The sequence below is a fragment of the Limulus polyphemus genome, unplaced genomic scaffold (genome assembly GCF_000517525.1).
Source record: "Limulus polyphemus unplaced genomic scaffold, Limulus_polyphemus-2.1.2 Scaffold3128, whole genome shotgun sequence".
Lineage (NCBI taxonomy): Eukaryota > Metazoa > Arthropoda > Merostomata > Xiphosura > Limulidae > Limulus > Limulus polyphemus.
The window spans coordinates 13,717-28,655 of NW_013668738.1; the positions used below are offsets into that span (position 1 = coordinate 13,717).

Here is a 14,939-nt window from a genome sequence, read left to right on the forward strand (position 1 = left end):
CACCCTGTACTTAAGCTTTTTAAAAGAACACCAAATTTATGTAAGGAAGCTAACTTCATGGGGTAATGATTTACGCATTGTTTACACTAGAATTATGATTTTTTTAAATGACTACTCGTTAATAATACTTATAAAAGCAGATACTCCGTTTGAAACTATGTCACCTCAGTGAAATTGGTCAACAACATTGTTTTGGTTTTTTGAGTTATCATGTAATAAAAAGAAGCAGAAGAAAGAAGAACAAGAAATTCAGACTTTTTGCTATGATATTTACAGACAATTACCAGAACTTGTGACTCAGTCATTACATGGGAAACACTGTATAGTATTGTAAAGTCCTATTGACCTATTGAGGAGATATTTAACCTACAATTTCGAGGAACAATCCGAGCCATCCCTACATAGGCAGTGCTGCCGCCTGCCTGATATTACACAATGAAATAGTTCACATTAAACATTTATTGACTTTGATGGGGTTTGAGAGTAATTTCACTAAAAGTAACACCAGTGAAAGACCCAATTGTTCTGATTATGCCCCAAATTCATTATTAATGCCCCAAAGCATTACTATATTTAAAATGACAATCACAGTATATCAAAAAGAAATTGTTTTTAATCCTGGGCACAAATAAAAATTCGCTACGCATTTTAGTTTATTAAAAGGATAAAACACCTATTATATTTCAAGGGTACGATACCTAAGAATGTCTATGTATATAGTTTCACATCCTTCTTGCACGGAGGAATTACTAGCTCTATTACTAGGCGGCTGTCGACTAGTATAAAACATATTCCTATGAAACTTGAGAATTTACCAAGACAAGTTGTACGACATGTTTAAAGAAGTGTATCATTAGTATCATTATGATGGTTAATCGAGGTAGAGACGAAGAGCATTTAAGATTTAGTGAACTTGATGATTAGAAAACAGAAGCCATCATTAAACCGTCAAAACATGACGGTATCACTACCCCTCAAGTCGCGGTGGAACGGAATGTATCAGAATTACATTTTGTTTAGAATTTCTAAGTTGGGAATATCTCTTATATTCAATAGCATTGGATAACAGGGAATGTGGATCAACTTGGGGAACCAGGACCATCCAGAAAGAGACATTTAATAAGTCTTACCTAAGTCGTGATAAGCAAAGTATGGATGGGGTCTTGTAATAGTTGCAAATCCACGAACACAAAGATCAGTGACAAAAGCCGTTCACGTGACCCAGGCAACAATATGCAACATAGTCAAGAAAGATCTTTATCTGGAAAATCGATACAAGTTTGGTGTACACAACTTGCATCCACGACTTATCCGTTCAATCATCGCATACCTCAAGCATTTGGAGAATGAAATGGGTATTCATACTATTCCATACGAAAACATACCGGTAATGTCACCTACAGATTTCTGTGGGATCGGAATGTACAAAAAAAAAACGCTGGTAAACCTTGGTCCTAGCACGCTAGATTTATTATGGAAAGCATGTTTTACATATGGTAGCCTTACGAAGGATTATTTTGCAATGGAAACTTCGATGCAGGATTGTTGTTAGGATGCACATTCATCAGCTAGAGCATGACCGGACGTGACTATATGGACTGTAACGGCATGATGAGGTTAAAGATGATTTTAATGTAACGTACTCAACCTTTGTGTTACGTGAATAGAAGAGCCCTAGATATTGGAGTTAGAGGATATATTGATAAAGAAATATTTTATTGTTAAATAAATTATTTATAGCTAGCTCCGTTCTAGATTTGGAAGTCAGTACGTGATTCGGGAATGAGGTACGTAATAAACAGACCATCAGTTACTGTATAGACGTCTTCCTGTGTACTGCTACCAAAGAGAACTTGTTTCCTGGTTACATCATCCATAGATGTTCGCTTGGATGTAAGCAGGATTTATATGAATACAGTGTGTAAAATAAGGTTGTGTGTTTTTTTCTTTCGGCATACAACTTTTAGGAAGTTTTTTTTTTTGGTTAAGCGCCAAGTTGTTGCACAATGGGCTTATCTGTGTTGTGCTCACCACGGGAATTGAAACACGGTTTTACCACTTCAAGTTTTACCGCTGAGACCTTTGGGGGGGGGGCACTTCAGGAAGTTTCGGCCAGAAGAGAATCTACAAATAAGTTGGGTAATATTTGCTCATGAGGAGAGAGTATAGATTTGGGGTGAGGACACAAACTATAATACCTATCAACTATCTATGAATATTCTATATGATTTTATTATTCTCCTATGATCAAAATACTAAGATCAGTGTGAGTGTTAAATGTACCGTTTACATAATACTAGGATTATTTTGAGTGTTAAATGTACCGTTTACATAACACTAAGATTATTGTGAGTGTTAAATGTAATGTTTACATAATACTAAGATTATTGTGAGTGTTAAATGTACTGTTTACATAATACTAAGATTATTGTGAGTGTTACATGTACTGTTTACATAACACTAAGATTATTGTGAGTGTTAAATGTACCGTTTACATAACACTAAGATTATTGTGAGTGTTAAATGTACCGTTTACATAACACTAAGATTATTGTGAGTGTTAAATGTACCGTTTACATAATACTAAGATTATTGTGAGTGTTAAATGTACTGTTTACATAATACTAAGATTATTGTGAGTTTTAAATGTACCGTTTACATAATACTAAGATTATTGTGAGTGTTAAATGTACCGTTTACATAATACTAAGATTATTGTGAGTTTTAAATGTACCGTTTACATAATACTAAGATTATTGTGAGTGTTAAATGTACCGTTTACATAATACTAAGATTATTGTGAGTTTTAAATGTACCACATGTACCGTTTACATAACACTAAGATTCTCAAGAAGTTTGAGCATAGCTTTTACGCACGTTATTCACACTTTGTTACCCCGTCTAACATAACATTTTAGTTACGCCGTTATAATATGTACTTTAGCTTCCTCGTCTAACATAAAATTTTAGATATATCTTTATAACATGTAACTTTATTAATAACGCCATTATACCTGGTACCTATAGTTACGCCGTTATAATATGTACTTTAGCTTCCTCGTCAAACATAAAAATTTAGATATATCTTTATAACATGTAACTTTATTAATAACGCCATTATACCTGGTACCTATAGTTACGCCGTCGTACATGGACACTCAGTTATGCCGTTGTAACAACAACTTTTATAGTTACGCCGTTATAACGTACATTTAACTACGCCATCTGACGTATATTTTGAAATTTCACTTTACGCCTTTATCAAATAGTTACAGTTTAAATATCTGTATCACTTTTTTTTTGTCCACTAAAACTCTTAGTTTTAATAAAACTACATTTCAGGCGATTGACATCACAAGTATAGCTACACGTAACGTTTTTTTTTTTCTCCACTGGAATTACTGCTGCACGTTTTGAGAACGTCTATAAAACAATACTGCAACTTCTAGATTAAGATGGTAGAGCACATTCAGAGTATTATTGTGTTACTTGGGAAAAAGTAGCTACAGGGTTTATTTTCTTACACTGTAATTATGCCTTCCACAATTTGGCTGTAGTGTTATTAGAGTCCCGAGTCTTTCACATGGAAAAGACTGAAGTCTACTATTAATAAAATATTATGATTGGTCGTAAAGTACGAGTTATATGTCTAAAGTAAATATGAACGAGGCTAAAATACAGCAGAAAAACTGAGTCAAACACACACGAGGCACGTGATTTCTTTACTTATACGAAGGTTTAACGAACATACACAGATATATATATTAATATATATAAAGAAATAAATATCTTACACACTATTGAGTATATTAATTGTTTATAGGCGATTAAATCAGCACTATAAAACAATAATGAGTTAAATATCGCAATGCAGTTGAGAACCAGGACCGCTAACGGTATTGCGATATTTATAAATATATACATACCTATATATATAAATTTATATGACAAGAATTAGCTTTGTTAAGCTCATGATTAAAAAAATAATTATCAAACTATTTAACCTAGCGCGTTTTTACGCGAAATTTAGGTTTGGACTAAACCACCGTTACGACGACAAAAACCTTTGATAAATACCACAACAAAACAATGTATATTTCAGGCCTAACTCTTTCGGCACTGGGGAAGATTAATGATATATATATATATATATACACATATGTTTTCCAATTTAGAAAGTTCGTCTCTACGGTAAAATATGCCAAAGATATAAAAAATGCAAAGTTTAAGATTTGAAAAAAATTGGGAATCAATTTTTCTCAGGGGATTATTCTCATGAATGAAAACACGGCTGAGTATTCTAGTCAACTTGCACGGCGCGTTAGGCTTACACATTAATATCGAACACATTTCCAATTCTGTACATGTATGTGATAAAACAACTAGTGAAATGGAAGAAAATCAGGTCGGCGCTGAAACTAGTATTTTTTTTCTACCCACCCCATATACTTGTTTAGAATAAACCCTGTCTACCTTTCAGTTGTCAGAGCCTTTCAGAGTCCCTCTGGTACAAAGCTTCTTGCGTGAACTTCGCCCTGCAGATGATGGACTTGGCGGAGAAGTGAACACATGCGACAAGTACGGTACGCGTCTCTCAGGCAACTCACGCTCAGAACATTCGATTTACTGGGGAAGAAGTCGACCGATCCCACCACCACGGCTTGGCAGGGAAATCAATGCGCGAGGAACGCTCAGAGGACTTCGATCTGTAACACTATGCATTAAGCCTACACCATCAAATCACAACTATTCCTGGGTTAATCTGCTTTCTTCGGGCATAATTATCCACACCAGATTAGTTAAAAAAAAAACATAAAAGAAGAGAAAGATAAACTACGGAGTATTAGTGTCTTAAAAGAAATAAATAATAATCCCTAGGGGAATAATTTGTTTTCTTTTCGACATGTCGTGGGATACCTGTCTGGTGAGACTCGAGGTCAAAGGGGGGGAAATTAAACCACGTGGTGACCAAGGCTCTTGCAGTGAGTGGGTTTTTCTCACGATAATTTCTTTTTTATCATCAATTAACTTTACCTAAAGGAAGGATGTATAATAAATAAATGGGATTTAGTTTGCAAGAAACAAACAAACAAAAACCTTGTAAAAGAAATCCTTACCGTGATCTTCGGGTGGATGGGTCCTTCATCACCATGACTTCGGTAATCTCACCGTATTTGCCGAAATATTCCCTCAGTGTCTCTGTAGGTGAAAACACACACACAAAGAAAAAATGATCAGCCGGAACAGAATACCCCGGTTTACTTAGAAAAGTCCAACTAACAACTAAGGAATTTGTAACTAGAGATAATGTCATATGAATAAAATGTTTGTTGTAAACGTGTGTAAGGAAAAGAAAGAAAGACAGACAAAAAAGAGGAAAACACTAACCTGGCGCTGTTTGCCAGCTTAATCCACCGATAAACATTTTTCTGAAAGAGAGAAGGATAGGAGATTAAACCCCGACTTTACATAAATCCATTAAAGCTTCAAAGATCTCGGCACTGAATGAACACAGAAAGATAAAAAAAAAAAAAAGTCATCTAACACATGGCGGTTAATACGACCATATACGTAAAAACAGGACCGAGAACCGAACTCGGTCGGCGGGAAAACATCACCCTCACGGCGGAAACCTACCCGGGGTCCTGAGACACGTCGTTAGGGCTAACGGAATTGCTCTGTTGGCTGTCGGTCTCCATACTACCTACAATATACTGAAAACTACGGCTACTCTACTAAACACACTGCAGCGTTGGGCTAAGCACGTGAGATGACTGCAGTGGTAAAGTAACACTGCACGCTGAGACTATGGACCATAGTGGGAGGACGGCTATGGTCCTTGCGGCAGCCACAGAACGCAATCTGATTGACAATGGCCCACGGGACCTCATTGGTCGTTTTGCTGACGTCTGGGTTGAGAACACTTTTCATTGACGTCATTTTGAGCTCATCATCAGCGGCACGCCTCACCGCGGCAAGCGTATAAGCCAAGCTAGCGCCACCAGGTGAATTAATTTTTAACTATATCAACTTCGAATTTCTGAGCAATTGGGCCACATTTTGCGATATTCAGTTATTTTGGACCTTCTTAATCATGTTAAATACTTTAAACTAAAAACGTTTCTTGACTGATCAATAATCGATCAATAGAAAAAAGTCGACTTTCTATTGGATCTCAAACCATTGACGAACTCTTTATACACTTTACTTGCACATCTGAGACGCAAGTCTTGATTCTACGATGTCCACATTCACGGTTACGGAAGTCTTGATTCTACGATGTCAAAAATCACAGTTACGCAAATCTTGATTTGGCGATGTCAAGATCCACGGTTACGCGAATCTTGATTTTACGATGTCAAAAATCACGGTTACGCAAGTCTTGATTTGGCGATGTCAACGTCCACGGTTACACGGAATGTTGATTCTACTATGTCAGCATCCATGGTTACTCAAAACTTGATTCAACGATGTCAAAAACCACGGTTACGCAAGTCTTGATTTGGCGATGTCAACGTCCACGGTTACGCGAATCTTGGTCCTACGACGTCAAAAATCACAGTTACGCAAATCTTGGTTCTACTATGCCAGCGTCGACGGTTACGCAAGTCTTGATTCTACGATGTCAACAACCATGATTGCTGTAACTCAGCGAAAGGTAGGACAAAAATCCTAAGATGTAACAAATGTGTGATAGCGTGTTTCAGTGATCATGATAGTGGGCTTTTGAAAAATCATATGAATGACACAGCCTGTAAAACTAAGTGAAAACACAAACTTAGATATTTAAAGGAGACATTGCTTAAAAACAGCAAAGAAAGTTACTCTACATCTCAGGTTAGTAACAATAGTAAACTGTCTAATAGTTCGTAAGCATAGGGAGTAAAAGTGAGTATGAGTTAATCGCACACTAAACACTGGTTGTCAGGAGCACAACTGTGAGCAGTACTTTAAAAAAAGAGCATAAGTTAACGGTTCATAAAAAAATAACCATACATAAAGTTAACGGTAGTGAAAACGGAAAACGCTATATCAGTACTAATCTATCTGTCCAAAATGTTTTTAATGATTTGAAGGCAGTTAAAAAAAAACCTCTTCAATTTTTGTAAAAATTACTTTGAAGATGGTAAGACTTATGAACAGACAGGTAGACAGATTTCAGATCAGAGTTGCAGTGACGTTTTATACATTTTAATTCACACACACACAAAAACAACAACAGGCAATTATAGATAAAAGTAAGTACAACAATCTTCAAATATATATATTCTTATTTACAAAGAATAGAGAGGTGTAGTTAGGACGTGAGTTACAGTGACTCTTATATGTTCTAATTCATAAAGAATAGAGAGGTGTAGTTAGGACGTGAGTTACAATGACTCTTATATGTTCTAATTCACAAAGAATAGATAGGTGTAGTTAGGACGTGAGTTACAATGGCTCTTATATGTTCTAATTCACAAAGAATAGATAGGTGTAGTTAGGACGTGAGTTACAATGACTCATATCTTTTAATTCATAAAGAATAGAGAGGTGTAGTTAGGACGTGAGTTACAATGACTCTTATATGTTCTAATTTACAAAGAATAGATAGGTGTAGTTAGGACGTGAGTTACAATGACTCATATCTTTTAATTCATAAAGAATAGAGAGGTGTAGTTAGGACGTGAGTTACAATGACTCATATCTTTTAATTCATAAAGAATAGAACACCTCAGTTAGGACGTGAGTTACAATGACTCATATCTTTTAATTCATAAAGAATAGAGAGGTGTAGTTAGGACGTGAGTTACAATGACTCTTATATGTTTTAATTCACAAAGAATAGATAGGTGTAGTTAGGACGTGAGTTACAGTGACTCTTATATGTTCTAATTTACAAAGAATAGAGATATATAGTTAGGACGTGAGTTACAGTGACTCTAAAATGTTTTAATTCACAGTATTAAAATACATACTGTGTTCTCACTGTATGTTCACCATTGGTCCTGATAAACTGAACCACTATTGATGCAATGTTTCTTCCCTAACTGTCATTCGATATGTGCATTTGAATCTATTTCATATGACACGTAGTTATAACTATTAATATATCCAAGACCTACGTAATCTCACTGGCAGGAATTGAAATATTTCTGTAATACTAGTTATAGCATCACTTAGTAAAGATGGATCACATCATTTTACACGACCTTGACATCAGCCGTACAAGTGAAATACCTAGTTCACTAACGTAGGTCTAGGATTTGGGTCCATCATGCCATTCAACGAAATAAACAATATGGAACTATTCTGAAACTGACCGCTATACGATCACCAAAATGATAGCGATTACTCCTTGTGGAATTCTTCACTCCTTTAACTAACTTGTTAGAACTCTTGTTCACAGACGTATCGACAATTCTCTAATATTTAAAGGTTAATCTCGGAATGTTTTGTATATAAACATTGTGAGTGAATTAAAATTATAGACTAATATTTTGAATATTAGTGATAGAACCGATATAAAGTTTGTTTTTACTATACTGATATCAGACAATGCAACTTTAGTACCGTTTATTTTGTAGCCAGTCAAAGTGTGCCTTTCAGACGGCGTAAAAAAAGCAAACAAAGCTTATGTCACTCGTTGATATGTTCTTATTATTAACTCTTTGCTTTACTAAAACAATGAAGATTTTTAAAAAGTTAATTATAAACATGTGTATCCCCTCACTGAAATAGAAAATGGAGAGAGCACGTGACCCGAACAACCCCATACAGTGATGCTGATAAAGACTGACAATCATACAGATTAAGCAAGACTCAGCTTGGACAGCGCAAGCAAGGATTGGATTGCGTGCAATAGAGGTTGAGCCCTCTACAGGTGATTCGTTCACAAAACACGTGACATGAGAAGGAACGTTTGTTTGTTTTGAATTTCGCGCAAAGCTACACGAGGGCTATCTGCGTTAGCCGTCCCTAATTTAGTAGTGTAAGGCTAGAGGGAAGGCAGCTAGTCATCACCACCCACCGCCAACTCTTGGGCTACTCTTTTACCAACGAAAAGTGGGATTGACCGTCACATTATAACGCCCCCACGGCTGAAAGAGCGAGCATGTTTGGTGGGATGGGGATGCGAACCTGCGACCCGCAGATTGCGAGTCAAGCGTCCTAACCACCTGGCCATGCCGGGCCAAGAAGAACGATCTGTACAGGAAGGCCAAACTTCATTCTGCCACTTCCACAAGCTTATGGCGATGTCACTCATTTATGATGACGAATGTACCCCACTTTGTACAGACTAAGACCAAGGCCAGGCCTTCATGTGCAGATACCTTAACCAAAGTAACCATGGTGACAGGCTACAAACAGTCTCTACTTAAACTACAATTACATGCGTGTATGTAAGCCATCTTTAGCTTGACGAGATACACAGTGTCATAAATACACTTGAAACTGGACCTCCATGACCGGACGTAGTAATAATCTCCACCTTTAAGAAACTAATTGAAGCCAACCTGTTTAATTTAGTGTTGCATTATCAGCACAGCTGGGCAAAGGGTAACATAACTGAAATATACATTGACGCTTTTATGAAATCCTTACCTAACTCCATCGAATAATTGTTCTATATAACATAATTAGTAAAATTCCAGATTGTACTCCTGTTATATTTATCATTAGGTGGTTATTGCTGTGGAATAGAAACTGATACATGTGAAGGCTTTGAAGCTGGTCAAGAGCATCTTAGCAGTATAGATCTAGAAGATGTATACAATACTTTCTACCCCATCCCAATTCTTGCTGAAAAAATTCACCTGTGTAACATTTGTACCACGTATCATAGCTTCACCAACTACCAGAAGATGCATCACGAAGCTTGAAAGCTGACAATCAGGCTGGTTCATTATAAATACTGGTCTACCTTAATAATTACCATTCTCTCCAGACAACATCTATGCCAATGACTTATTCCGTCTTGTCAGTCCAACCTATCACCCTTTGCTGGCGACATTGGGATATAGGAGAGGCTTAAGCAAAGCTGAAATCGAAATCAATGCTCAACAGTCCCTTAGCAGGACGAGAAAATGGTGCAATGAAAAGCAAAGATCATCATTGCTGCCAAAGTAACAGCCATGATCTGCACACTTAACAACAAAAATGCTGATGAGTACAAACCATCCATTACGGGCATTGCCATCCCTTTGTAATGAACATTGAATTGCCTAAGGATAACTTTAACAAACTATTCAATTTAACAACCTCAAAAAACACTATTATTACCAGAGCTACCAAAGGCGTCAATACACTGAAAGTTACATCAGGGAATAGGGCTGAAGAACGAATGCCACGTGCTAGTGCTCTACCAAAGTCTTAGGAATTATGCACTAACGTTAATGTACAATTGCTATACAACTAGATAAGATTGAAAAGATACAAAAGACCTGTTTAAGACAGGTCACAAGATGTCTTTCAGTAACTCACATCAAGTTCTTGTTACACCTCACAAACTTCAATGTCGTCACAGAGTACCAAATGGGGACATCTGAGAATTGATGGTGACGGATATCTCAATGGCCGCTGTATAGCACCTGTCCACCAACTACTGCCTCCTGAGACGTCTTTTAGGCAATTCCCTACTTGGTTGGTTTTTGTGGGATCGTCATGGAGCTGGAATGTCCCTGTCGAAAAGCATTGGTTCAAACATGTTAGCCATGGTCTTTACACTGCAAGTCCCCAGCGAAAACTTCTGCTTGTAAGTGCCGTTGGTTCGAACTCGCGACCCTCAGATTGCGATTCAAGCGCCCCCTAACCACCTGGCTATGCCAGGCCTTGCAGGAGGAAGAGTATATTTCTTTTACTGTTACTAGTGGCTTTTTGGCGGTATAATGTCTGGTTGATTCTACATATTTTATTTTCCTTGCTGCACCACGTGTTTTTTTCTTTATTTTCCAACAGTCTCATTCCCTCTGATTGTCTATAAAGATATAAAATGGTTCTGGTTTTCGTCTTACCAATGTGAAGAAGGTCGATATATTACCAAGAGTTGTGCCAGATTTGATGAAGGAGCTTCTGTTGCGAGCTTGTCAGATTCCTCCAAACATTATGTTGGTGTCATTGCTTCTTTGCAGTTCATTGTTTCCTGGAATCCAGAGAATAGCTTGCTTTATGGCCTCCAGATCCATCCTTGTGATGCTTGTGGAAAGCATGATACTCCTTAAGCCTTATTCAGAATGTTGTTTCTCTGCGAGAAGATGAATATCCAACAGCTCTCACTTAACTGTGCTGTACGAATCATCTGTGTCTATGGTGACAAGTGTACGTCCACCATGGTATTTAAATAGGCACTCACAGGCTTCTTCTGCTTCACCCTATATATTTTCAACCAAAGCTGATTAACAGAGACCCCAGTGACACCAGGAGTTTACTCGTTGGCGGTGGGTGGTGATGACTAGCTGCCTTCTCTCTAGTCTTACACTGCTAAGTTAGGGACGGGTAGCGCAGATAGCCCTCGTGTAGCTTTGCGCGAAATTCTAAACAAACCAATCCTGTTACCTAGAAGGAACACAGGCTATTCTCATTAGAAATCACATACGTAAGTTATGTCAACACGTATATCCTCAAGCTGAATTGAGATGTTATATCAAGCCTTTATGTAGACTACAGTATTTCTTCAGCTGTAAGGACCAAATGCCCACCTTTAAAACCTCTAATTTTGAATACGAATATAAACGTCCTAAAGGTTCTTTAGGTTATATCTTGATCCACCACTTCGTGATTAACAGTACATGTGCAAATATCGTCAATTTCAAGTATCAAGAAACATGCGCTAAAGAAGCTATAACTAAAGGACAATTTAAAATCCTCGCAAAGGTCATCAGATGCACGGGAACTGTGTATAGAAAGGAAAATCTATCGATCAGTAGATTAAGTCGGGATTGAATGAGCAAAACTGTACAGTTCATTTATTATTAAGTAACGTATGGATCAGAACTATGTGTTTGTCAGGTTAAGTAACATTGTGATCAAAACTGTAAACTTTTTCAGGTTAAGTATCCTAGTAACTAGCACTGTTTTTGTTTTCAGGTTAAGTAACCTACTGATCAGAACTGTAGGATTTTCAAGTTAAGTAATCGAGTTGATCAGAAGTGTAGGTTTTTTCAGCTAAGTAACTTAGTGATCAGAGCTGTACATTCAGCTAAGTAACCTTAGATCTGTAGGTTTTTCGAATTGGCAACCTTGTGATCAGAGCTGTAGGTTTTTCAGGTCACATAACTACGTGATTTGAAATAGATGTAGGGTTTTCAGGTTAAGTAACCTAGTGATCAGAGTTGTAGATTTCTTTATATTAAGTAACCAGTAATCAGAGTTATAGGTTTATCAGATCAAGTAACTTAGTGATCAGAAATGTAGATTTTTCCGCTAAGTAATCAGTAATCAGAATTGTAGCTTTATCAGATCAAGTAACCTAGTGATCAGAACTGTAGGTTTTTCAGCTAAGTAACCAGTAATCAGAATTGTAGGTTTATCAGATCAAGTAACCTAGTGATCAGAACTGGGGGTTATTCAGCTAAGTAACCAATAACAAGAGCTGTAGTTTGTCAGATCAAGTAACCTAGTGATCAGAACTGTAGGTTTTATAGCTACGTAACCAGTAATCATAATTGTAGGTTTTTCAGATCAAGTAACCTAGTGATCAAAACTGGGGGTTATTCAGCTAAGTAACCAATAACAAGAGCTGTAGGCTTGTCAGATTAAGTTACCTAGTGATCAGAACTGTAGGGTTTTCAGCTAAGTAACCAGTAACAAATAATCAGAATTGTAGGTTTATCAGATCAAGTAACCTAGTGATCAGAACTGCGGGTTATTCAGCTAAGTAACCAGTAAACAGAGTTGTAGGTTTATCAGATCAAGTAACCTAGTGATCAAAACTGGGGGTTATTCAGCTAAGTAATCAGTAACTAGAATTGTAGGTTTATCAAATCAAGTAATCTAATGGTCAGAGTTGTAGGTTCTTCAGCTAATTAACCAGTAATTTGAATTGTAGGTTTATCAGATCGAGTAACCTAGTGATCAGAATTGTAAGTTTCAGCCAAGTAATCAGTAATCAGAGTTGTAGGTTTGCGGACTATGTAACCTAATGATCATAACTGTAGGTTTTCAGCTAAGTAATCAGTAATCAGAATTGTAGGTTTGCGGACTATGTAACCTAGTGATCAGAACTGTGGGTTTTCAGCTAAGTAATCAGTAATCAGAATTGTAGGTTTGCGGACTATGTAACCTAGTGATCACAACTGTAGGTTTTCAGCTAAGTAATCAGTAATCAGAATTGTAGGTTTGCGGACTATGTAACCTAGTGATCAGAACTGTGGGTTTTCAGCTAAGTAATCAGTAATCAGAATTGTAGGTTTGAGGACTATGTAACCTAGTGATCAGAACTGTGGGTTTTCAGCTAAGTAATCAGAGTTGTAGGTTTGCGGACTATTTAACCTAGTGATCAGAACTGGGGGTTTTTCAGGTCAGATTGAGTTGAGTACCAGATTATTAAGGGGATGCGCTCACCCTCATCTGCAGGCTAATTGCCTTGCAGGAGGAATTGTTCGTTTGTTTTTGAATTTCGCGCAAGGCTACACGAGGGCTATCTGCGCTAGCCGTCTCTAATTTAGCAGTGAAACACTAGAGGGAAAGCAGCTAGTCATCATCACCCACCGCCAACTCTTGGGCTACTCTTTTACCAAAGAAGGATTGTTTTGCGAATTAAAATTCTAGTTGAATTGTGTAGAAAAGACTTATCGTTAAAATAGTCTGGAATAACATGACTTATAATGCTATTTAGCAGAAGTTTCTTAATATTGTTTATCTCTTTGTGATAAAAAAAAAATCGTAATTACTGGTTAACTTACATGACCGAAGGGCAGGCACTTTAAAACCAGATTTTTCTGAAAAGGTAATTATAAAAAATTGAAATACAAAGCAGTGAAAGATCTTCTTATGAAAAATTTCACCTTAATATTTGCCCTCTTGAGTATGAATAAAGAAGTCTAAAGATGGAACTCTGATGATTTGTTGATGTCCTACGGCGAATGTTTACTGTTCCAATTATTTAAAAAACGAAAACGCTATAGATTTTCAAGTATCAATAAGAATGCCCTGATTAAATGTAATGAGTCTATAAGTAGGGGACTACACGTAACAGCAGCTGCTCATAAAGAAACGTGTTGATCAATAGACTTAAACTGGAATTGAAACAGCAAAACAGTGGATGGAGCTCGTTTATTGTTAAATCTCTAGCTGTTAGGACTGTGGTAAATAGGCTACTTAGGATGAAAAAAGTTAAGTTTAAATCACTGGGTTAATTACCTTGGGAAAAAAACTACAGCTCTGATAACAATAATAGTTTACAGAAAAACTCTAACTCTAGTCACTGGATTACTTAACCGGAAAAAACTACAGCTTTGATAATAGTAATAGTTTACAGAAAAACTCTAACTCTAGTCACTGGATTACTTAACCGGAAAAAAACTACAGCTTTGATAATAGTAATAGTTTACAGAAAAACTCTAACTCTAGTCACTGGATTACTTAACCGGAAAAACTACAGCTTTGATAATAGTAATAGTTTACAGAAAAACTCTAACTCTAGTCACTGGATTACTTAACCGGAAAAACTACAGCTTTGATAATAGTAATAGTTTACAGAAAAACTCTAACTCTAGTCACTGGATTACTTAACCGGAAAAAACTACAGCTCTGATAATAGTAATAGTTTACAGAAACACTCTAACTCTAGCCACTGAGAACTTAACCTGAAAAATTAACAGATTAACTTATATCGTTAGTTTGTTATCCCACTTCTACATGAACAGATTAACTTATATCGTTAGTTTGTTATTCCACTTCTACATAAACAGATTAACTTATATCGTTAGTTTATTATTCCACTTCTACATAAACAGATT

The 14,939-nt window shown here is 36.7% G+C and overlaps 1 protein-coding gene across 1 annotated transcript in view; it reads right to left on the reverse strand.

Annotated features, from left to right (window-relative positions):
- LOC106468713 (RNA-binding protein Musashi homolog Rbp6-like) overlaps positions 1-5,843 on the reverse strand; it is a gene marked incomplete at its 3' end in the record, with an annotated part of 17,127 nt that extends 11,284 nt beyond the window's left edge. The window contains exons 1-3 of the mRNA XM_013929158.2: positions 5,638-5,843; positions 5,389-5,429; positions 5,118-5,199 (exon numbers count right to left, since the gene is read on the reverse strand). Coding sequence (XP_013784612.2) covers positions 5,118-5,199; positions 5,389-5,429; positions 5,638-5,699 — 185 coding nt within the window. The remainder of the gene's footprint in view (positions 1-5,117; positions 5,200-5,388; positions 5,430-5,637) is intronic.
- Between the last annotated feature and the right edge of the window lie 9,096 nt (positions 5,844-14,939).